This window comes from Aethalodelphis obliquidens, unplaced genomic scaffold (assembly GCF_003676395.1).
Source record: "Aethalodelphis obliquidens isolate GAN/ISIS:26980383/991018 unplaced genomic scaffold, ASM367639v1 scaffold26, whole genome shotgun sequence".
NCBI lineage: Eukaryota > Metazoa > Chordata > Mammalia > Artiodactyla > Delphinidae > Aethalodelphis > Aethalodelphis obliquidens.
The window spans coordinates 21,790,730-21,815,663 of NW_020837970.1; the positions used below are offsets into that span (position 1 = coordinate 21,790,730).

Genomic DNA, 24,934 nt, shown 5'->3' on the forward strand with positions numbered 1-24,934 from the left:
CTAGCTACTTGGAGAGCTGCAGGGTTTGGAAGCCAGGTGAGCTCACCCCTAGGATTTTAAAAGCAGGGTGGAAGTAGGTGACAAATTTCCTTTAAAAATGATTCTGATTGGTGAAGTAGTGGTTATTTTTAAAAGCAAGCATTTAAGGACAATTTATCTCTTCAGTCAAAAGGAAGTCAAAAGTCTCCTATCAAGGGGACTGAAGTCACTGACTTTAAGAACATCAGACTTTCAAGTTGCCTCCAGAATACTACTGCTACATTAAAATGAATTATAACTCATTGTATTCTTACAACATACATTAAGAGAGCCGAATTCTCAAACAGGCTAGGACACATTTTGAATAAGCAATTAGTAAAATGAATGTGTTACTGCTTTAAAAGCATAACAGACTTGATGATTAATGTAGAGTTGACAAAGTCTTTACGATGAAAAGGCAATGCAGGTAAAAATTGAATCGGGTGGATTCAACACAGAAAAGTTTTAATGAGGCAAATGTCAAGCAAGCATGTCGACTTCTTAAAAAACAAAGAAAATCTAAAAGTTTAATTACAAAAACACTTGTACAGAAAACTTGGCATTTCAACAGTTTCAAACACATGTACACACAATTTTTTCTAAAATTTTATTTTGTCAGAAATAAAACACTTTGTCTCATTTTCCTCAGCTGCTCCTTGTGTTTCAATAAAAAGAAAGAAATCTGTAACACTGAATAGGCAACAACTTATTTCTTGAGAAGAACATGTAAGTGCAATAACATCTACAAGTTTACTGGGAAATGTGAATTAGGTATCATGTTAGCCTGTGACCTCATTTAGTACCTCCTGGCTGGGCACAGAGGAGAGAGGAGGTGACGCAGACCTGCTTGTTTTGTGGCAGCTGAATCCCAGCCACCAGTGAGTCAGGTGTGTCGCTGCTAGCAGGGCCAGCCAGCATGTCAAAAGCAGGCTGTTATTTTGTGAAAATGATTTCAGACTGTAGGCTTTCTCGAGATCTCGTGCTTTCCTGAATATGCAGATGTCTCAAGTCAATGTCAGGTATCCTAGCTAGACTCAGGAGAACGACGATCTTTGGACCAGCTTACAGCCTTTCCTGGTCTACGGCACTGCTAAGAACGCTGTGCAAAACTGACACAAAGGAGAAACAGAGAGTAGGAGGAAGAAAGGAGAGAAAGTATTTGGCAGAAGGCAGACACAAACTTCCAGAACCGGCTTGGATGTCCTGCCACAGACAGTGCATTCCAGCTTGGACTTAGCAGGCAGGGAGTCTGAAAGAAGTCACAGGAATGGCAGGTGAGAGCAGGAAAACAGGAAAATAGAGAAGAGCAGGTGAGCTGGCTAGGTTTACAGAGATAGATAATGATGGGCTCTTATTCTAAAAGCCTGCCAAGTGGTGATACATGGGCTTCGGTACATGCAAATTTGATGTGTGTTCGTATCAGAATTTTCAAAAAGGTTTTTTGTTGTTGTTTTTTTTCCTTTGGGTTAAGAAAGAAATCAGGGGAGGAGATGCTGAGAAGACAGGATGAGGCAGCAACATGACGGGGGTTTCTGGCTTGCACCCTGGCCTGTGAGCATATTGTGAGGGGGCCACACTTCCACCCGCCTTCGGTGGTGTGGTGCCTAGACAATGGGCTCAGGAGCCCTGCTTTGGCTCCAAAGATCTCAGCTGCAACCATCAGCCTCGTGCTCCACAGCATCCAAACACAACACAACAAAACCAAACCCTGAGGTGAGAAACAGAAACCCTTCTTCCCTTTTGGTGTTTAAAAAAAAAAAAAAAATCACTTACTAATTAAGCAGGGAGAAGGAAGGGAAGCCTGTCCTTTTGACACAGACTCTGCAGTTATGATTACAGAAGGAAGACAAAGGACATGAGAATTCCCCCGTGTCCTTCTCCATCAGCTGGAGGCTATTCTGAATGGCATTTCCACCCATCCGTATCCATGAATCGGTACACCTCAAGCAGACAGGGATTCTCTCTGTTTTCACTTATGATAAACTTTAGGATTTTTTTCAATACCAAATGAGAAACGACTTTTCTCGTTCTGTCCTGTTTACCAATGACCTTTTCCTCAGCAAAAATATTCCACAAGTCACTGCCAACAGATGGGAACAGAAGAGCCTTGCTGGGGCTGGGACGCAGGGTATGTGCACGAGCAATGCTCAGAAAACAGCAGGCAGTACCAAGGAGGAAGGAAAGAGCATTCTCCTTCAGGGCAGCAACCACAAAGCCTCCACGAGGGCTGGCACCCTGAGCGCTGTGTGGGATACGAAACACAGCCTCACTCCACAGGACACTGTCAACAAGAAGCTCCTTTCTTTGGAGTCACAGCAGGACAATGATGGGAGAAGACTGGGCCTGTCCAATGAGAGAAACTCTCCTTCAGAACCCTGCTGAGCAACAAAGCCAAGAGGTCAGAAAATGGAGATGTCTAGCTTGGTGGGGGTGAAGGAAATAAAAAAATAACCCCCAAAAGCATTAAGAAAAAGTGACAGCTAGGTAGGAAAACCACTGATAAAACCACAGAGCCACTGATAAAAGAGTCCAATCTGAATGAAGCAGAACAATAAGAAGGCTTCTTTTCTGCTGCAGAAGATGCCAGTCTCAGGGGCACCTGGTCAGCAGAATATATGCAGACCCACTTCAACAGAAATAGAAATGATAGGAAACTGAAGACTCGGGAGAGTGGCTGTACACGGTCAAAGCTTCACGAAGACAATTCCATAGGAAGTTCACATACATGTTCCTTTTGTTGCTCCCTCATATGGCTTCCTGGGGTGAAGGCATTTAACTCAACTGACAGTTCCTTCACAAGCAGAGTAATCTGTACCTCCCTCTCTGCCTCCACTCAATTCAAATTTCCATGGATGGCTTCTCATTCCAAACAAGTAAAACCACTTACAGAACATCTTGGAGCTCTAAGACCTGTAGAATTGGGAGAAAAAAAAAAAGGATACCAAAACGTAAGCACAGATCAGAAAGGGTTAGGGCTATGGGTTAAAATAATGCCTTGCTCTATTTTCAAAAGGGTTAAGGTACGTGGAACCTAGAAGAATGGTATAGATGTTCTTATTTACAAAGCAGAAATAGAGACACAGACGTAGAGAACAAACATATGGATACCAAGGGGGAGGGGGGTGTGGGAGGAACTGGGAGATTGGGATCGACATATATACACTCTTGATACTATGTATAAAGTAGATGACTAATGAGAACCGACTGTAGAGCACAGGGAGCTCTACTCAGTGCTCTGTGGTGACCTAAATGGGAAGGAAATCCAAAAAAGAGGGGATATGTGTATACTATGGCTGATTCACTTTGCTGTACAGCAGAAACTAACACAACATTGTAAAGCAACTGTACTCCAGTTAAAATTAATAAAAAAATAAAATTAAATTAAATGGAAAAAAGAAAAACTTCATGGAGTTGTGGCAAGGAGTCAATGAGCCAGCACACGTAAAGTACTTAGGATGTGCCGGCATGTGTAAATGCTCACAGTGTTGTTTATTATTATTATTATGCAGAATAAACACCCAGTGCTACGTGGCCAAAAAAAAAAAAAAAAAAAAAAAAGGGTTATGGTGAGTAGCAGGGTGTATGTAAACTAAAGAGCTCATAAAGCTGCAAGCAACCAACCTCACTGAGGCATTTTAGACAACATTTCAATGAAAAATGTAGCCCTGCTCCAGCTCAGCCACAATGGGGAGGTTGGAAAATTGCCAGCCGAACACAGAAAAGCAAGTATCAGGGACAAATTTGATGATGAAAAATTAGTACTTTACTTTAGTCCTGGTCAATCAAAACCAATTTTCTTCAAGTATAAATCTAAGGCCCTCTGCATGGATAGGGATGTACTGTGTGCATAAGATGAATACATTTTTACATTGATAAAAAGGCAATCACATATATATATATTTTTCCAATCCTCAAACAGGCAAATATTTATCACTTGGTTCAACTGAAATCAAGCAACATATGGCTTTTGATAGTTTATATACAGTAGTCATCTGTCAATATGAAATCACCCCCATGACTTCCTCCAAGTTCCACTTTTTCTAAGTACAAGTCAGCCACAAAGAAAGATGACAGCTGGGGTAATTCTTCCATTGTATAACTATAAAAATAATTATAAAATGGCTGACCAAAATTTTATAACATTATAATTGCTGGATTGTAATTTTTTCCTAATTACCTCCCATTTATCTTAATGCTCTCATTCTAAGATTTTTTTTAGTGCTTTCCCCTTACACCCATCCCTACCTCCTTGTATCAACGTTTTAGAAACCCTACTGAGTTTAGATACATGTGTTCTAGTTCTGGATTCTGCACCCACATACTCAGGTATTTTCAGGCAAGAGATTCTGCCTCTTTGGGACTCAGTTTCTTCATATGTAAAATAATGGGATTTCTAAACACCCCTTCCAGCTCTAATATGCTCCTCTAAAGCTGTAGACCATTAGCTTCCTTTCACTCACTGGGTCCTGACAATGGAAGAAACCTTTGCCAAGCTCATGTCAGAGTAATTAATTGCACCATGAATGCTGGGGACATCAGGCCTAGCTGTCTGTACATATTTGTATAATGAGGTCAAGCTAGTGTTAATCACAGTCTTTATAATTGTTTCATTTGACAGTTTCAGAGGGTACGGAGAACTATCCATTCTTAGTTATGTTTATATGGCTAGATTGTAAGAATCTGCGGTAATAAAATGGTTCACGTTTTCAGGTACTGTTTCTTTCAAGAGCAAAATATTTGTAGGTTAAAATCAAGAATAATCATCACATTCTAGGTTTTCAAAGACACCTCGGAAAGCAGATACTACAGTTTATATCCTTAAGATAGATAAAGCTTTAGGAGAGTCTTACTGGCCAAATGCTCAAAATGGAAAACCATTTTTGGCTCAGAACTTGCAATAACTGTCCTATACCTATGTGAGGAGACACCACGTTATCAATTACTGTGTTCTTTCACAATCCTCCACACTGTTTCTCCCAGCTCTCTCTTTTCAAGCCTACAAGAGTGTTAATTGAAAACACTGTGTGAAAATGAGAAAGATGACGAGCTCCTAAAAATCCCAAGCCTAGATTTACAAGCTGTTCCCTTCACATACAGCAGCAGTAATGCCATTTCTTTATTCTGCAGGGAGTCCAGCCATCTCTTAGAAGTATGGTCTGTTCCATCTGGCTACTCACTAGAAGGACAGTAATCCTTTCCCCATCAGAGCACGGCTGAGGCTAAAGTATAATAAATTGCCTTATACAGTTACTATTTGAGGGCTTGGACAAGAAGGATAAAGACTACTGCTCTTGTCTATGCTGCCAGATGTGGCCTCACTGGATAAAGAATCATGGGTTTTATTTATTCTTGCACATGTTGCTCAAGGTCCAGACCATGTTAGAATGTTAGTATGTATATGAGTGTGCGCATGTACCTGCAAGACAAATAAATAAGGATCCAAGCCCATGACCAGCCATTCTAAGGAGCATATCCTGCTATCCACTCTTGTTTTAGTATTCATATATGGCCACTCATTGTATGGTCCAACCCCAAGATTTCCACACAGTTTATATGTCTGCAGGTATGGAACAATTTAACTGACAGACCAAAGGGCTGTCAATTTTGTGGAATGACATACTAAAGGGTACCCTATCTCTACAGGAATTTGAGTGATGATACCTGATGACTGACCATTAGTACCACAAAGTTTATATAAGCAGATCCCTTTGGGAAATGTACTTTTTTCTCTTCTAAAAGGATGCAACACATACTACTAGTCATTTGTTGAATATGTTTTTAAAAAGCTTATTTTCTCTTTTCTCTCTTTGTACTTATTGAGAGTTCATTTATTTTTTAATATATTTAATCAAGGCATTAACTGTTTCACTGTAAGGTTAGTCCACATTAACATTTAACATACTACAGTTACTCTAATATTGAGTGATAAATGAAAAGCTTCTTACTTATAGAGTCTTGTACACATACAATGTCTCACTGACTATTGTAAATTATCATTAACTTTACAGGGGAAAGAAAGCTTAGCAATTAAGTTATATTTATTTTGTTCTATGTGTTGTTTGGAGGGTTGTTTTCTCTAAATTTCTCACTCACCCTTCAAAGCTCTTTGGGAAACTAATACCTGAGAATACAGCTCATAAGTGACAAAGCTAGAACTGAGGTCCAACCACAAAAATCACGCTCTTTCCATTAAGCCATGTGGAGGCATGCATGAAGAAAAACTATCTTGATTCAGTTTTCCAACACTACATTTAGCAACCATGCAACAGGAATCTTAATCAAGTCTCCAACTCACTTATTCAATGTAATTCCAGGGTTTTACTAGTATTGATAAAGTCTAATGCCATCTTATTTTTGATGACACGCTGGCACGTACGAATCATGTCAGTGAGCACTCACCATTCCCTAACGATCAAGCCTGTTCACAACTTCTCGAACTGTAGCTATGAAGTTTTCATTGTCTTGGGGATTAGCTAAAATAATACTGTGCAGTCTGTTCATATAGGAGTCGATAGTGTCCACTGTAGGTGTCTCTCCACTTCCTGAAGTGAGATACGAAGAGAAAGTAAGAAAATCCTCCCATTCAGTTCAACCATAACACAGATCAGTGATTCCACAGCAAAAGAAACTTGACTCTAATGTGGTCTGCTCCATAGAGAAGATTTTATTTTCAGAGGAGAGACTTTTAGACCTCAAAGAAATGAAATTAATCCACATACTCTAAATAAACAGATGGGCTATATAATTGCTGTGCAGTATATAGGTGTAGTTGCATAGCACAAAAGGTTAAAGACTCTCCCAGCTCTGCTGTAACTATTTTCAAAATGAAAGAGTATATAAGAAATACTATGGGTTTCCCTGGTGGCGCAGTGGTTGAGAGTCCGCCTGCTGATGCGGGGGACACGGGTTTGTGCCCCGGTCCGGGAGGATCCCACGTGCCGTGGAGCGGCTGGGCCCGTGCGCCATGGCCGCTGGGCCTGCGCGTCCGGAGCCTGTGCTCCGCGGCGGGAGAGGCCGCAGCGGTGAGAGGCCCACGTACCGCAAAAAAAAAAGAAAAAAAGAAATACTAGTATTTATTTTCCTTTTCCTTCCCATTAAGACAATATTACAAAGCAAGAAAATATACATCAGAAAAATGCTCTGGGGGGGATGGGTGAGTTGGGGGAGGGGATCAAGAAATAAAAACTTCTAGTTATAAATTAAGTCATGGGGATGTAATGTACAGCATGGTGACTGTAGTCAATAATATTGTACTACATGTTTGACAGTTGCCAAGAAAGTATATCTTAAAAGTTCTCATCACAAGAAAAAATTTTTTTGGTAACTCTGTATGGTGATGCATGGTACTAGATTGTGGTGATCATTTCACAGTGTATACAGATAGTGAATCATTACCTTGTACACCTGAAACTAACACAATGTTATATGTCAATTACACCACAATTTAGAAAACAAAAAAAGAAAAGTGCTCCACTCAGGACTTTAATATTACACAGTTTCCACTGTTCAGAATATCAAATTAAGCTTAATAGAAAGTAGACTGTATGAAAATACAACTGAAGAAAAATTTAACTGAGCAGAGAGCCTGAAATTCTGCATGATTTTAACCAATACTGAGATTCTATTACATGGCCCACAGAAACCTCTGAGGAAAAGACCCCTGAGTTTACTGATTTTCCTCTGGAGGTGAGACTTCAGCCTCACCACACCAGTACCAACATGAACAGCACCTCCCCCCACCCCTGCCACTTTACAGGGCTCAGCTAGGGATGACATTACCAGGCAAGGGCATGCTGGCGAAGCTGCTTGTCAACACCTGCCGCAGGGTCTCCAGGTGCTGCTGTAAGACGGTGTTGCGGCTCCGCTCCTGGATCACGTCCACCTCCAGCTTCTCCACCGCTGTGCGCATGCTCTCCACGTGCTTTTGCAGGGCTGCGTTCCTTTCCTCAAACTCCATGTTGGATTTTCGAAGCTGACGGAGCTCTGCCTCCCGAGCTGAGGACAAAACCCCGACAAAACACAGGTAATACCAGCCTCTCTGAGGAGTCCCGATGACTCTTACAGGAAGTCCTGCTTAGCTGTCTCTAATTAGCTACCCCTCCTCATGTCCCTATTCTCATTATGGCCTTCCAGATAGCAATTTCAGCAGTAAAACGCCTGGCTCCCCAGAGTTATTTTAATTCTTAAAGCTGGTCATATTCTATACTTAAGATTGTAAGGAACAGCTGTAATTCCCAGTATTTGTTTGTTTGTTTGATTTTTTAAAGCTGTGCAATGATAAGCCTGAGGGGTTCCACAGGGGGATCCTGGGAGACTGGGCAAGCACAGCTGTGGGTCCACATCTTTACTGCAGTGGGGTCAGCTTTACTCATATTTATTTTATATTTTGGACATCCATGTAAGCTTTCATTTGTACAAAGGGTTCTAGGCTAAGAGCCTGAAAGCAATTGAATTAGTGATGTATATTTATTTCCTCTGATCCAGAGACTAAAGCAGCTTTGACAACACTGGCTCAGCTGTCCTCCACGGGTCTCTGAGTAGCTGCTTTTCATACAGAGTGAAATGGAAGCAGTTTTCTTCTTCCAGACCAGTCCCAGGGTCTGGAATATCACTACCGTTGCTTTTCAGCAATGAATTCCTCCCGACAACTAAATCCCCTGTCATAGACCTGAGTAACACAAAACGATCCTTTGGTAATCACCTTTGCTGTGGTTCAGGAATTCCTCTGTAAATATAGGGATGTCAAAAACAGACCGTTCCTTTACCTCTGCTTCTTTCTGTGAATCAAGAGTAACAAAATAGTTAATTCTTAAACAGAAGCTAAATTAAACAGTAGTGCCTAAAGGCACAATGGTCATGTTTTCCTTAAAGAAATAGTAGGATGAGCAGGAATCAGTCTAGGTGGGGCTGTGAGGAAAATGTATTCACCTTTTCTTTGGAACCAAACTTTCATAGAGCTCAAGCAGGTCAAATATTCAGAACTCTCAGGTGACAACTGCTATGCAATGAGAAACCTTAAAACAAACCTACATAAACTTCCCTAATGGAGATTTTGGAAACCATTTCTTAGCTCTGTGCTTTGAATAGTCAACAGTATACAGTGGAGAAAGTGGTTGAGGTAGGAATATAGAAAGAGAATTTCTAGGTTTTTTTTCTGTTGCTTCTGTTGGTTATATACATAAAGTGCTTTTTATACATTAAGTGCTTTATATACATAAAGCACTTTATATACATGTATATACATTTATGTATATACACTTTATATACATAAAGTGTTCTCTGAGATAGGATTATGCAATCTAAATTTGCAGAGTGGACAATAAGAATTTTAAGCAGAGATCTGCCAGCCATGAGTAATAATAATGGTATTCCACTGGGATTTCTACTTTTACTTCTACTTATTTACAAGGGCAGCCTATAGTTGGGGATCTTTTAGACTTTCTTCAGACACAGGAAAAACAAACAAACAAAACCAAAAATCCAGAAATAACTGGGCTCTAAGTATGAAAATCCCAAGGATTATGTGAGATAGAAAAGAATAATCAACCTAAAATGAATTCACCAATAAGCCATTAAAAATAAAAGTCTCACAAAACCACTGCAAAATATATTCCACAATGATTCTTGTGAATAAAGTCAATATTTCAAAATGCTTTGTCTGCAGTTTCTACAATGAATTTGAAGTTGAAAGCATTAAGAACATAAATTATAAGTGTCTTGGCAGTATTTAAAATCTTGCATAATATAAGATGGTAAAGAGAACAGTGGGAAATGAGTACTGAAGAAATTGATAGTGAAATCTGAAGATTCCAAAACCTTTATGACATAAAGAACAGTTTAAAAAATCTAGAAATCATTCCTATAGAAACACATTTAATGCCAGAGATATAATGTATCTTTCCTACTTTTGCCACCACTAGTCTGTTATCTTTGAACACAAATATGATTTGGGGCCCAGTAGAAAGGTTAAACACTTAACAGCCTATGAGGGAATTCTGACAGCCAAGATCCTGTTTTCATACTGGTGTCTGCCTCCTTAGGGGTCAGGGCTGTGCTGTGTAAGCTGCCTGCCAATGGCATCTGATCAAGAGAGACGTCTAAGATGGAAGTCTGAAAAACAATGTATTTACCTGAAGATACTTTCACAGCACTTAATTTTTACCCTATCTTTTACCTCTTAAAGAAAGAAAGTGAAGTTTTTCAGAACAATTTAAAAACAAACAACAAGATTACCACTGAAAGCCCCAGTTTCAACATGCAAAGCTCTACCTCTAGCCAGCTCTTGGTGGACTTCAAAGAGAACTAATGTATGGACAAGAAAGGCTGGTTCCAGAAGGTATCTTAGGCATATTTCTCAGTGACTTTCTCTCTACTCTGCTGGCTTACCATATTCTTTAACTCTGTTACTATACAAGACATAACAGATATAAGCATAAGTCCATAAATGACTTAGGATAAGGCCTTATGATTTTATCATCCCATCTTGTTCAGTCTCTTAGTTAACTGCACAGGCTTATATGAGATCAGTTTACCTAGCCATAGGTCTGAATATCTGCCAGTCAGATGGGTAGGTGGGGATGCTTGGCTTCCATTACCATGGTACCGAGAGCCCTCTCCAAGGCCTAGATTCTGCTCAGATAGGTAATTCTGCTCTTTTCCCTGCCAAAGCAGTCCAAACCAAACCAGGCTAACTACATAAGGGCAGAGGACAGCACCACATAGGTGCATTAACACACTGCCTTTTGGTATAGATTCTTAGAGTGCAAAGAAAGAAACACCAAAGCAATTAAATGAAACTGTTCAGTCTCTGAGAGGCAACAGAGAATTCTACTTAACTGAAGAGTGGTCATAAAACCCATCAGCACTCTTCCATTACTGAGTACATTACTTGGCATTGGAGAGGATCCTCTTGGGGGCTCAGATATACTTAAGCTGCTCCAAGGGTCACTCAAGGGATTAAAATCATAAGGATTTCATTACCTCTTCATTGAAAGGGTCTAATTTGTTCAGGCTGAGTGTCATTTTGTCATTTCCCATAAATTAAAGGAGAAACAAAATTATTGTTTCTATCTTAGTCCTCACATGAGATTTAGACACTTTCTTGAGAGTAACACTAGCTGACTCCTGGGTCTAGCAGGCTGGCTCTTGATTTGAGAGGAGCAAGAATACTCTTCACTTTGGTTTTCATTCTATATATTGAGTGGAGGGTAAGAGAACAGAGGCCTTTTGAACTGAAACTATTTTCCTGTGATCTAGGCTCAGGGCCAGAAATTCATAGAGAGTGATATGCTTCTCTCAAGTGCCCTTTACCTTAAGGAATGCTCTTAATATTGTGTACCAGGCTTAAGTGCCCCACTGCTATGCAGAATGGCTTGAATGGCTTTCAGGTCAGCATTTCTTTGGCTCTAATATGCTCTCCAGTAACTGCCTTGGCAACAATGTCTTAGGAATCTAAGTTCCATTAGGGAATACAATAGGTTTCTTTACTACATACACACAAATCAAATTGTTTCTGTCTCAAGTGGCAACAAATTTTGCTGACATCACAGGCGACCTGGCCCATTTTAACTTGCAACGCTGTTTATTCCATATAACGTGGCAGGTGCTGCCAGGACTGCTAAATAAGATGGGGCTACAGAGGCCTGGCTTTCAGTCACAATTCTGCCTCTAATTAATTCAATAAGTGACTCTGGGAAGTTCTTTCCTGTCTCAGGCAAGTCATTTTCCTCACCGGCAAAATGAGGGGGTCAGTCGAGAGGATTTCTGAGGTCTTAGTAGTTTTGAAGTGAGCCCGAAGGCTATTTTATGGCATTTGCCATTTTATTCCTAATAGGATAAGTAAAGGGAAATAAGCATGTTTTTAGAAACTGTGATGTTTTAGGCACTTTGCAAGGTACTTGCTCTTTTATTAACTTCCTCATAACTCTGCTCAAGCCATTTTACATATATATATATATATATATATATATATATATATATATGAATATAAATATATCTGAAGTGCCCCACAAAACCTGGGTCATCTTTAAGGTCTGATTCAGTTCCTCCTTTCCATGGGGGCTTCTGTGGCTCCTTTTGTTTTCCACTTGTAGTGTTTTCTTATTTTTCTTAACTCTTATTATACTCTAAGAGGTTATGTGTAAATATGTTTAACAATTGTCAAAGAGGTTTTTTTTTTAATTGCAACTCTTTTGAAATTACCTAGTTTAGTAAGATATTATTCAATAAAAACTGATAAAGTGGGGGGCACTAATTGGGTCAACAACCTTACTAAGAGAGCTTTATCCTGATGTGGGCATACAACAGATTTATAGACCCTACTGTACACACATTTGAGAAATTACTGCTGGCTCTCCACCTACTCCCTCCTTTTCTGTGTTTCACATGAGTCTAATCCTGAAACAGGGGAATCACACAGAGACTTATTCCTTTTCATATATCATAGAAATTCATATCATACTAAATAATGTATTTAAAAAAACCTTCATTTCTCAAATCAGTAGCAGCAGCTTCTATGACTAAGTCTACTAAATCTTTTCTGATGGCAACTGTTAACTTTATGAGAAGCAAAAATGCCACATATGGTTTGGGCAGTAAAATCCATAGTGATGAAAGGAGTCAGTCATTGACTAGAAAATGTGAGCTCTAATATTTTAGATTACTGTTCATACTCTCTTTTGTAACCATTAAGGACAGAGAAGCTATAAAGGATGCTTAATAGGGAAAAAAGGAAGTTTGGTAATTTAATGATATTGGTGGGTTGGGCACACAAAGGAAGGAGAAATAAGTAATTATATAAGTATTTGGCAATATGGAAAGCTTGCAACACTATTCAATTATGATTTAAAATATATAGTGTACATACAGTTTCTCAAGCAAAAAAAAAATAAGATTTCATCCTAATTGAAACACAGAGATGTCATATATAACTACATTTATATAGGATTTATATGAATAATAAAATGCTAATATTTACTATGCTTCTCACTTTCTAATTCATGGATGGTAATAAATCTATTTGACTTGTGAATCTAAAAGTATTCTCTATGTTTTGAAGGTCACCAATATCAAATTAGGTATGAGAACTACAACTCCAAGATAAATACATTATTATTTTGAAGAAATGATTTCCTTGATTTAGTAAAAAACCCAATACATGCAAAAGAGTATATCAGAAAATTCTTTTTGTGTAAATATCCACTGTTATTTCAACAAATGGGTTTTGTATAGAAACAAGTAAGTATTTATGGAAGAACTCTTCCATGCAAGGGCATCATGCTAGATGGGATGGGTGGAACTAGACCATGCATGCCTTCAAAGAGATTATAATCCAAGCGTGTCAATAACAGAAGCACTTGAGTAACTTTGGCACCTTAGCCAGATCAGCTAAGTGCGTAAGAGTAATATAGAGAGCTGTGAGGTTTAAAAGAAGTTGGAGGAAACAGGAAAAGCTTGAAGGAGGAAATAGAACTTGAAATAGGGTTTGATGGATGACTAGAATTTAGAGGCAAAATTGGATGATTGGAGAGGGTAACAGAAAAAATGAGTGAGGGAAAGAAAGTATTCTCGTGAAAGGAAGAATATGAGCACAGGCATGAGGCAGAAAAGGATGGGGCACCTGGAGGACAGTGAGTATTAAAGGTTTTTAAGTACATAAGATATATATGGGAAATATGGGAATTAAGGTATTTGGAAAGGGAAATAGGGGCTTAATTACAGAAAACCCTGATTGCTGAGTTTGAATGTGATTTGGTAAGCAATGAGGAGTCATTGAGCATTTTCATGCATAAAATTACCACAAATTTTATTTTCTTAGAACCATATATTAATCATAGGCTACATATATATTTAAAGCTCTCTATGCAGCAGAGCCAACACACACAGGCCTCAGTCCTATACAGGAACACAGGTCTAAATCCTATTGCTGAGACTGAACCAATGGAGGGGAAAAGGCCAGTAAACAAATACGCACCAGTGAGGAAAGTAGGCATAGTAATCAAGATAATGTCACTTGTGGTCTGTAGATGCTGTAAGTTGAATAGTTCATTTTAACTAAATGCTGGATTCCCTAAATAACAACTTTTTGAGAGTCAGAATATAGTATCTGATGATGATAAACTATGGTCAAGGTATAGCTTTTAGTTGGTCCTCATTTCTATACCTCACTCCAAATTCCAGCCATCTTCAGCATTTAAAGCCAATAAAATTCTTGGACCATAAGAAAGGACTAGAGTTAGGGGCTTTAATTCAAGGACAGACTCATGACATAAGTGTCTGCCATATGCTAAGAGTCCTTGAGCTAAAGGCAACTAACCCAATCCTAATTACAGGATAGGAAATACTCTGCCATTCATTAAAAAACAGTCCAATAGCATTTCAAATAGCATCATTATTATATACATATATCTCTCACACACACACACACACACACACACACACACACGCGCACGCTATGTAGAGAGAAAGTTAATTACCTCATGATCATGAGTGGCCTGTCGGGCTGCATCTAAAAATATGATAGAATAAGAACATTAAGCTGAAAAACAAAACAAAATAACAAAACCTAAGGAAATGACTATGCTAAGCTACAAAAACTGCTGGTATATGTGGGCTCTCAAAACATATCATATTTTCTCTGATAGCTTTATTAATCAGTCAACAAAAGTTAAAGGGAACCCCATCTTACAGGTTACACAGTTAGACACAAGAGAAACAGCAGACACAGTTCTTACCTTTGAGGAGAACAGGGTGGGAGAGTGGACAGGAAATACATGCCAAAGGATGTTTGCAGAACATTACAGTTTAGCAGGCAAGATGCCCAAATGTGGAGAAGACGCAATAGCTCAGGAATGACAAGCTATTATGAGTGGGGCTTCTTTCTTTGGCAGTGTTTCCTGAAGAAGGGGAACTTTTAGCAATATTTTAAGAGTGTGATGAACAATTTTAACGGAAAACAAAAGATCCGTGAAGACTGGGATCTTCTGTATCTTGTTTACCTTTGCATCCTTAATGCCTAGATGAGATCCTGATATGTAATAGGAGGTGTTCAATACATTTTTTGAATACAGGCATACATGAATGAGTGAATTAAAAGGATGATTGATCACTGGTAGCTGGGAGAAATGATCACATGAAAGGCTTAGAGTTGTTACAGCAAGGTGGTTATGTAGTGTAGCAGACAGATTTGTTTAGAGGTAGAGAAATGACTAAATTGGAAATAGAAGAAAAAGCACAGACAACTAAAAGGGTCTTGGAGCACAAGCCAAATTGCTGATACTGGATATGGAAACCCAACTGAAATTTCTAAATGAGAGCAATGTGATTTTAATAAAATTCCAAGATGATGCTTGTAAGTGAATGTAGTATAATAGAGAAATGATAGAAATATATCTTTTATATTCTCACTCTAATACTTGGCTTTGTGACACTCCATCATGCAAAACAAACTACAAATACATTTGGTTCTGGTTCTGATACCTTGCCTATGAGATTTGCCTTTCTGACGGTCCTGGGTTTTCCTACTGAAAACCTTGTAGGCCTCAGTCTTCTGATACTGCTCCAGCTCCTTCATGTAACGCTCCTTATCTCTGTCTGCTTCATCAAGGTAGCGCTGGGGAAGAAATATGGAATTATTTTCAAGAAATAGGTCTTACTGACGTAAAATACCAATGAACTCTTTGAAGAAAGCAAAGGATAATTAGCACATGGAAAGAAAAGTACAAGTGGGATAAGCTTTGAGAATTAAAAAAAAAAAGTCATGTGAATAGAATAAAATATCTCTTAGTTATAAAAGAAATAGGTGATTCTAACTTTTTAGACTACTGCCTTTCTTAACTTATTGAAGACAACTTCTATTGAGGTCATTCTCATAAAAAATTCACAAGAAGATTATAGTTCTTCTACTAATCCTATAGATAGAACTACACATGGCCCTAGAGTCCTCAAGAAGACTGAACACCACATAGGCACACTTAATCTTCCCAGGGGAAAGGATGGAATATTACTTTGTTTCTTTATCCCCAACCCACTCTGAGGAGATGATCTCATACATCAATTGGCCTTTAAGAGCCAGAAGAGTGGAGATACAAGGAACATAAAAAAGAATGACCTCACCCTATGGACCTAAAATGGACTACTATGAGACAGCCTGTATCTACATGCTTTGTGCTATTAATTATTTAAACAAAGTTCATTGATCTACTAGGATAATTTTGTTTAATGCCTTGTACTTTTCATTCATCGTTAGGTTTAAGAAATAAAGTATAAAAATACTCTTCTAAATGAACACAAACAAGAGTTAGAAATTATGTTAAAAGCCTTGTCCTACACAAGAGCCAGATGTAGGGGTCAAATGGCCAAATCTGGGACAATTTAAGTATCAAAATACTCAAGTATAGTAATAATTTATAAACCATTGGGAAAAAAAGAAATTCATATGCCTAAGCCAATTGTAAATAAATAACAAACAGATACATAAATGGAGGGAGGAAGAGGGCTCTTGCTTAGATTAGAATGCTGAAGGGCAACTGGCAAATGTGGAGGGAGTGCTAGAGTTGGAAAATCATCATTTTGCAACCATCATGGTAAATATTAGATCAGGCAAAAGTTATTAATGAATGCTAAATCTAGGGGGAAATTTTGATATGGAACAGACTATTTGAATGTTCTTAAAATGTCTCTGCACAGACTACTTATTAATTACAAGGGAGAGTAAAAAACTTCAGTGAGTGAGCAAAATTAACATTACGAATAAAAGGAATGAGGAATGAGGAATAAAAGAGGCATTGTGTGCCTGCATATGCGATACCCTGAGAAGGACCAACGTCCACCTATGCAGTATTCTGACCAAGAATGCATAACTTCAATCTAATCATGAGGAAACATCAGACAAATATAAAATGAGGAATGTTCTGTTGAAAGTAAACAAAAAGGAGGGAGAGGAAGAGGGAGAGACGGTATTCCTAAAAAAATATTAATGTCATAAAAGACAAAGAAAGGCTGTGGAAATATCCCGGATTAAAGGAATCTAGAGATTTGACTACTAAACTCAGAGCCTGACCCCTGGACTGGAATGAACTGGAGGGGGAAAATGTTACAGAGGAATGATGTTAGAGGTCAACTGACAAAACTGGAATATAGATGGCAAGTTAGATAAAAGTATTGTGTTAATACAAAATTATGAGGTTGTTAACTAAACTGTGGTTAAGTGAGAGAACATGTCTATTCTTAGCAAATTCACACTGAAATATTTAAGGGTAAAGGGCTATGATGTATGTAACTTATATCAAATAATTCAGAAAAAAATTGTGTGTGTGTGTGTGAGAGAGAGAGAGAGAGAGAGACAGAGAGAGAGAGAGAGAAGAGAAACCACATGCCCAATCTTGCCCAGGAGAGTATGAGCGCATGTGCGAAAAGAGAAAATGTGTTAATGACAGGTCAATCTGGGTAAGGGTATTTGGGTGTTCTTTGTATTATTCTATGTTTGTAACTTTTTGTACATTTGAAAAATTATTTTCAAATAAAAATTTAAGAACAAAAACAAACATGAAAACCCTTGCCCTGCCTAACTAGTTAGTTATCACTGTTTGTTATCCCTGGAAATGACTTTTGCGTTTTTCCTTATATACTTCTGTATTGTCTGAAAAAATTTTAAACGATGAGCGTGTATTAATTTTGAAATAAAAAAATTAAAGAGAAAAGAGTAACTACTATGTACAGCTCATAATCCATTTATACATTAGAGCTAAAACAATGGATGATATACTCTGTTTTCTATTAGCTTGCTACCACAAACACAGAGTTTCAAGTTGAAACTCAATCTGATCTCTTTGAAATTTTTTGAATTCAGTTAATTCCCAAGAGTATTTTTCAATTTGGTTTTAGTTTGTTTGGAATCCTTTTTAAGGAGTGTAAGACATAAGAGAAATATAGACATATATCAGATACTGAAAATGCTGGGAACTTTCAACCCCTCCGACAATCCCTACAATCCCAACAATTTTGTGGCATTTCAACCAGTTCGTGGCTAACTTGTCTTTAATTCCTCTCAAATCTAACAAATGGATTTGTTTCAGTTTGGCAATAAGGTTAGTTTCTGTCTTGGAGGAAAGAGAATTCAAATAGTTCTTGCTTTATTTTTCATAGTAGGTTAAATTTGCCAGAACTCCAGTTTAAAAAGTTTATTAAAGCAGTAACATCTTTTTCTTAAACAAAATTCTTATGTGAATATCAGAATTTTATCAAAAGACCTTTTCTCATTTAACTCATGACTTTTCACTTAGCTCGGCAGAATAAACCATGCTGATAGATTTCTTAATATTGAACTACTTTTTACAAAAATCTTATATGAACTCTCAGCATATAAAGCAGATAAAAGTGGAGCTGCTTTGGTTTGGGGGGGATCCTAGAGTCCCTCCTGCTCACGTCCCTGCAGCAGACCCTGAAAGAGTATAAAAACCACTGTGGAGAAAAGAGCTATGAAGGACCCTGCTATTCTGGTCTCCTAGGCCCATGACAAACTTGGAGAATCAACAGTCCATTCTCTTTGCTTTTCTGACAAAAGTTATTTTTGAGATATAATCAAAACCAAGCAAAGGATCAGGAATAGGAACAATTACCTGTTTTTCCTCCGGAGGAAGTTTACTCCATTCATTGCCTAACATCCTTGTAATTTCTGGAAATGGGACTTCTGGTCTTTTTGCTCGAAGCTGTTCTCGACGCTCGTTCATGAACCGAACATATCCTGTAAGGGGGGATTTAGGTGCATTGCTGTCTCGAAGAGGTTTCTTCCTCTTTCTTCCTTTGGACCAACCTCCTCGTTTACTTCTTTGCTACAAAACAAGAAAAAATAAAAAACCCCAAACCAAATTACAACAACAAAAATTTCCCCAAATAACACAATAATCAACATCAACAAACAAAACAGGATTAATAATTGCATTTTGCTACCATTAAGGCCCTGATATTCAAAGCTCTCCAAACCTGTTATAGGTACAAATGGCTGCAATGCAGTTTTCAAGAAGGGACCCCAGATGGTTCACCTGCAGACCTTTTTATGTACCATGCTACACAATGTTACACTAAGGGGCTATTTTAGTGCTAATCCCAACAGATAAGAATGAGGGGTACCATGATCACATAAGCTCTGGCCTTCATATTCACTTAACAAATTCTGACTCCTGACAGGGGAATATTCTAAATGAGAAATGCAGTACATATACAGCACTGTGCCAGGAAAGCAGACATTGCTACAATAGATCAGAACAAGATGCTGTCACAAGCACTAGGCAAAAGAAGAGGAGACAAGTTGTAGTACTAGGATTAAAATCATTCATGAAGGGTGTTTCTCATTGATATCATTCAAAGACCAGTTTATTTCCCACAGCAGATAGCACTATAGATTTTAAAATTAATATCTAAGACTTAGAAAAATTTCAGCAACTATAATATATCCAAAATGAATACTAGTTCTTTGGCTTGCTGGTTTATTTCTTAAGATGTTTATTTTATAAAGGCAGAGGTCTTTATATGTTATTAGCTAAATCAAAAGACAATATCGCCCCCAAAAAAGTTTAAAGGACTGAAGTACCACTATTGTTTTACCGCAGCCTTTTTCTTTGTCCTTTTAAACAGGATGCAAGGTACTTTTACTTCATAATTTTACAAATACACATAGCCTATCAGTTAATAAAGTTTTATGGATATAAGCATTTTTATTTCAGAGAAGAGAAAGATAAGCCAAATGGGACAAAAATATCTAAATATTAATTACCATACTGCACTCCTCCAAATATATATAAAATGGTACAATAATTCAGCATTGGGCAAATGGTGTATTTGGTATCAGTTTTTTTGTTTTTCTTTTTGGTTTTGTTTTGTAAACCTAGTAACATTTAACATTAAAGCTACTACGGATTTAAGATGTTTAAGAAGCCTTAAGCATTCGTCATAATCTTTAAGAATGCCAACATAAAAAGAATAAGCTCTTTCAAAATAAGAACAAAGACAAAAGTCAATGGTGGTACTCTTTTATAGCTAAAAACAAAAAAAGAGTACCTTAAAACATAGACAATGTAATCAGTCATTTGTGAGGAACACTGAAAGTCCAACAAGGGAATGATGGCCCAGGTCCATACAGAACCTTTGTGTGAATTAGAAAAAGATGCCCCCTATGGGACAATGAATGACTTGGTAAGTCGTGTGAACCCTTTGGGCACATATGACTCCATGCTGCAGGGTTTGGTGAGCAGAGTGTGGTCTTGAGTAAGGGCATGTGGACTCCTCGTTAATTACTTTAAAAAAAAATTTTATTTATTTTATTTATTTATTTTTGGCTGTGTTGGGTCTTCACTGCTGCATGTGGGCTTTCTCTAGTTGTGGCGAGCGGGGGCTACTCTTTGTTGCGGTGTGCAGGCTTCTCTTGTTGCAGAGCACGGGCTCTAGGTGCGCGGGCTCAGTGGTTGTGGCTCGCAGGCTCTAGAGCACAGACTCAGTAGTTAGATAGCCCGTGGCTCACGGGCTTAGTTGCAGCATGTGGGATCTTCTCAGAGCAGGGCTCGAACCCATGTCCCCTGCATTGGCAGGCGGATTCTTAACCACTGCACCACTAGGGAAGCCCTAATTACTTATTTAATTAAATCATGCAACTCATTCAGTAAGCATTTGTTGAGCGTCTAATCTGATGCAGGTATAAATTTTCTAGGTAGGGGAAAAAGAAGAGTCTACTTGTCTCTGTATCATTAAAACCATTAATATGGTTCTATGTGAAACAAGAAATATAAAACAGAATATTCTGCAGAATGTAAGGAGGCCAGAGGATGAACACCTCGGTCAACTCCCTTGCTGACTGCTTCTTCAGAAGCCTCAGAGACCAGTAACAGGAGGAGATGCTTCAGCTTACCTCATCTTCGTGCCTCTGTTCATTGCCTTCTGCTGTATTTGAAGACTCATTCTGAAGCAACTGACCTTGGGAGAGATCCTCAACAAATTCTGGATTATTTGTGGATGATGAGGCTCCACTACTATATGGAACCTCTGGGTGGGTTATCCTGAAGAATGATAGGCAGAGTGGAAAAGTTCAGTATCAACAGCATCAAAAACTCCTACTTACCAAGGTTCAAGACAAATTTCACTGCCAGCAAAATCACATGCCAGCCCTTGAATTAATTCCCCCACCTCATTCTGTATAAATGTAAACAATGTCTCCATAGCAATTATAGAGCATTTTGAAAAAGGTTTCAGTGCTTGATTGGATCAGGTCAGTTCCATGAAGAAATCTACTACTAAAAACAACTATAATCTTTCCCCCACAAATTACCTCTCTCCTCAACGTAGACTTTACATTTTAGTTCTGAGCATGCAACTTTTATATGCTAGTTTCATGTATCTCCTTTTCATGTAATAAAAGGAAAATACTATTAATGGAAAAGAACAGGAATGGGAGTTGAAGAGGAAGTTTGCCCCCCTATCACAAAAAAGAGCGTTCTTTAAGGGCATAAGAAGTACCTCTTATGGTACATTCCATAGGCTACTCCTTGGATTATAGTGTTTATTGACAATGAGATCATCTAAGAACAATATTATCAAGTTCAGTAAGTTCAGGTATAAATGTTAATAAATCAGAGATATACATTTTCTGTTCCTATCATTCTGTTCCAGATGAGTCAGCAAACCAGATCTCATCCTTCTGAAAAGTGGACACGAGAAGGTACAGATGACGATTGGATCTTAGGCTAAGTTATACCCTATCGCATTTAGATAAAGGAATGGAAATAAAAGTAACACCATGCGCTAGGGAGTTTGGGGTTTGGGGCAGGTAGTGGGGAAGGTGGAGGAAGATGTACAAGAGAGTAATATTCAGTCATTATTCTGGAAGAATGTATACTCCATAGGGTTACAGAAAATACTTACAATGCAATGTAAGTACTGAAACAGAGGTCTGTAAAATGTGCCATAAAGGTACAGTAGAGGGGATGAGGAATTTTATATGTATGGAGAGAATGTTAAGAAAGATTTTACAGAGGAGGTCTTAAAAGTTGAAGAGGCATTCATCAGGTAAACAACATTATTACAGGTAGAAAGAACAGGGTATTAATAGGAGAAAGGGCAACTCTTCAGGAGGCTACTGCAATAGACTAAGGGGGAGACAAGGGCAAACAGGAGAATAGGGGAGAGAAAGCTAAGAGATAATTAAGAGGTAGAATGATAGATCGAATATAAATAGTGAGGGAAAAAGAAGAGTCAAAGGCAATTCTGAGGTTTCTAGATTGGGTGATAATGTACTATTAATCAATGTAACAACTGGAATGTGTGTGTGTGTGTGTGTGTGTGTGTGTGTGTGTGTGTGTGTGTAAGAAAGACAGATGAGAAAATGCTAAGTTTGAAACACTCATGGCATGATTAGGTGGGGCTGTCCCACCGACAACTGGAAACATGCCCTGAGAGAACAGAAGTGAAGAAAAGGCAGGAGATATTTTGGGAGGCATCAGCTCATGGAAATAATGGGAAGTGCTAGATATTCTCCAGAAAGACAGTGAGAAGAAAAATCAGGATAGAACTCTGTTGGAACAATATTTTAGAAGCAAGTGTTAGACGGGCTGGGAAAGACTAAGGAGGGCGTTAAGAAATCTAGGAGAGAATACTGTTACAGAGGCCAAGGCAGGAAGACTTTTGAGAAGGGGTTATTACACAGGCAAAAAGTTGCAGATGTCACATAAGATAGGCTAAAAAGTATCTGCTAAATCTGAAGATCTGAAGGACTTCAGCTGTACTCCCTGTACTTCAAGGGAGTACAGTTTTAGTGGAGTTATGGGAATAAAAACCAGATTACAGTGGACTGAGAAAAGAATGAAAGCAGATTCAGACTGTCCTTGAAAGGACAGAAATTTTATTTTTCTGAACACTTCTATAAAAAATAGAGTATTATAACTAGGAGGCTCCTACATTTTTGAGGTCCTGTGAAAAAGGGTAGATAGGAGAAGTTATTAACTCAATGCTAATTATGTTCTCTGAAGAGTTGCCATTAGAGATCCAGTTTGATCTTGGCAGCTTTGTTTTTCAAATATTTCAATCATTTTGGATGTCTTACAATGTCTTTTCTTTCACTGTCATTCTTCATTTCAACTGTGCCATCAATTTTTAAGTTACTAACTCTTGCACATTCTTATTTCAGTAAAATATGAAAACTAGGTTTAGGAAAGAGTACCAATCCTGTGAATCCCTTGACTGAAATGGATAGGAATCAGAGGGAGTGGTCAAAAGCAGCAAATGCCTTAGAGATGACAAGTTGAATAAAGACTGAAAAAAAAAAAAAAAAGGCTCCTTTGTTCCAATGAATGAATTGTCCATGCTCTTAGCTAAAGCCAACAACCCTTCCATTTGCGCCCTGGATCCCACACCCTCTAGCCTACTCAAAAACAAGTTTCAGCAATTCTGCCCTCTCTGGCATCACCAATTCTTTCCTCTCTACTAGATTAGCCTAATCAGCAAACAAATGTGGCATTATTACTCTTATCTGGAAACAAAACAAAAAACACACTTTCTTGATTCCACTTCATTTTTCTCCTTTCCTTTATGGACCTGACCTGAGGGTGGTATGTTCCAAGATCCCCAGTATACTGAACTCTGTTTTCTGTTCTGTCTTCCACCCACAAATTTAATGCCTTTTCTATCTTAACTAAGCACTTATCATGCACTGTGTCCATAACTTTTGCAGTTTGAGATGTGATAGCAAAACTAGCACGAATTTCTTTTTCCTTCTTCACAATTTCGCAGATAGAAGATTCATTCTCACCATAGATCTCAGCAACCTCAGCATATTACTATTTTTTTTTTCTTTCCTTATTAAGTCAAGAACTTTCACCTTTTCACTTAAAGGAAGCACATTAGGGCTTCTCTTTGGCGTATCTGAATTGCCAGCATCACTACTCTTGCGCTTTGGGGCCATTATTAAGTAAAATAAGAGTTACCTGAACACAAGCACTAAGATACTATGACAGTCCATCTGATAACAGGCAGCTACCAAGTGACTAACAGGTGGGATATGCTGGACAGAGCAATGATTCACGTCCCAGGCAGGACACGGTGGGATGGTGTGAGATTTTATCATACTATTCAGAGTGGCGGGCACTTTAAAACTTATAAACTGTTTATTTCTGAAATTTTCCATTTAATATTTTCCAACCATGGCTGACCGTGGCAGGTAACAGAAGCCACGGAAAGTGAAACCATGGATAAGGGGGTACTTACTGACTTCAATTGTTTATAGTGGAAAGAATTGTTTATAGTTATTGACTTCAATTGATCTCCCTTCATTCTTTCTTAAACCCAACCCAAAGGAGATAAGTGTTCACAACTCTTGTCAAGGCCACCAGTGACCTCCATGCTAAATCCAATGTCATTTCTCAGACCTCATCTTACCGGATCTTCCAGAAGTATTTGACACAGTTCATCTCTTCCCCTCCCTTGAAATATATTTTTTACCTGGTTTTCAGGACCCTGCACTCCTCTGTTTTTTCTGATACCTTTTCAGGTACCCCCTTGAGTCTTCTTTGCTGACTCTTCCTCTCCTCCCTGACTTGTAAATGCTGGAGTATCCCCGAGTTCCAGTGTCAGGTCTCTTCTCGTTTCTACCTACACAGTGCTCATTCGTTTGATGATCTCAACCAGTCCTACAGCCTTAAATATCAGCTCTAATATGTTGATTGACTCCCAGGTTTCTCTTTTTAGTGTAGACAGCCCCTAACTTTAGAGCCCTGTATCAAGCTGCCTATTTGACATCTCTGCTTGGATAGCTAATAAGAATCTCTATTTTAAAATCTCTAAAACCGAGCTCCTAAAATTCCCTCCTCCACTTGCTCAGTTTTCCCCATCTAATTTAATGGCAATTCCATCCCTTCAGTTGCTTAAGCCAAAAATT

General features: G+C 38.4%; 1 protein-coding gene across 2 annotated transcripts in view; it reads right to left on the bottom strand.

Moving 5' to 3' along the window:
* Nucleotides 1–464: 464 nt before the first annotated feature.
* The window catches only part of HMG20A (high mobility group 20A), a 69,511-nt gene continuing 45,041 nt past the window's right edge, over nt 465–24,934 (bottom strand). Inside the window, exons 3-10 of one of the 2 annotated variants that reach the window (XM_027123682.1) lie at nt 20,918–21,065; nt 18,636–18,848; nt 15,496–15,628; nt 14,493–14,524; nt 8,720–8,795; nt 7,798–8,013; nt 6,418–6,560; nt 465–2,928 (exon numbers count right to left, since the gene is read on the bottom strand). In XM_027123682.1, the coding sequence (XP_026979483.1) occupies nt 6,424–6,560; nt 7,798–8,013; nt 8,720–8,795; nt 14,493–14,524; nt 15,496–15,628; nt 18,636–18,848; nt 20,918–21,065 (955 nt within the window). In that variant the 3' untranslated portion in view covers nt 465–2,928; nt 6,418–6,423. The remainder of the gene's footprint in view (nt 2,929–6,417; nt 6,561–7,797; nt 8,014–8,719; nt 8,796–14,492; nt 14,525–15,495; nt 15,629–18,635; nt 18,849–20,917; nt 21,066–24,934) is intronic. The other variant, XM_027123683.1, reaches the window with a different exon arrangement.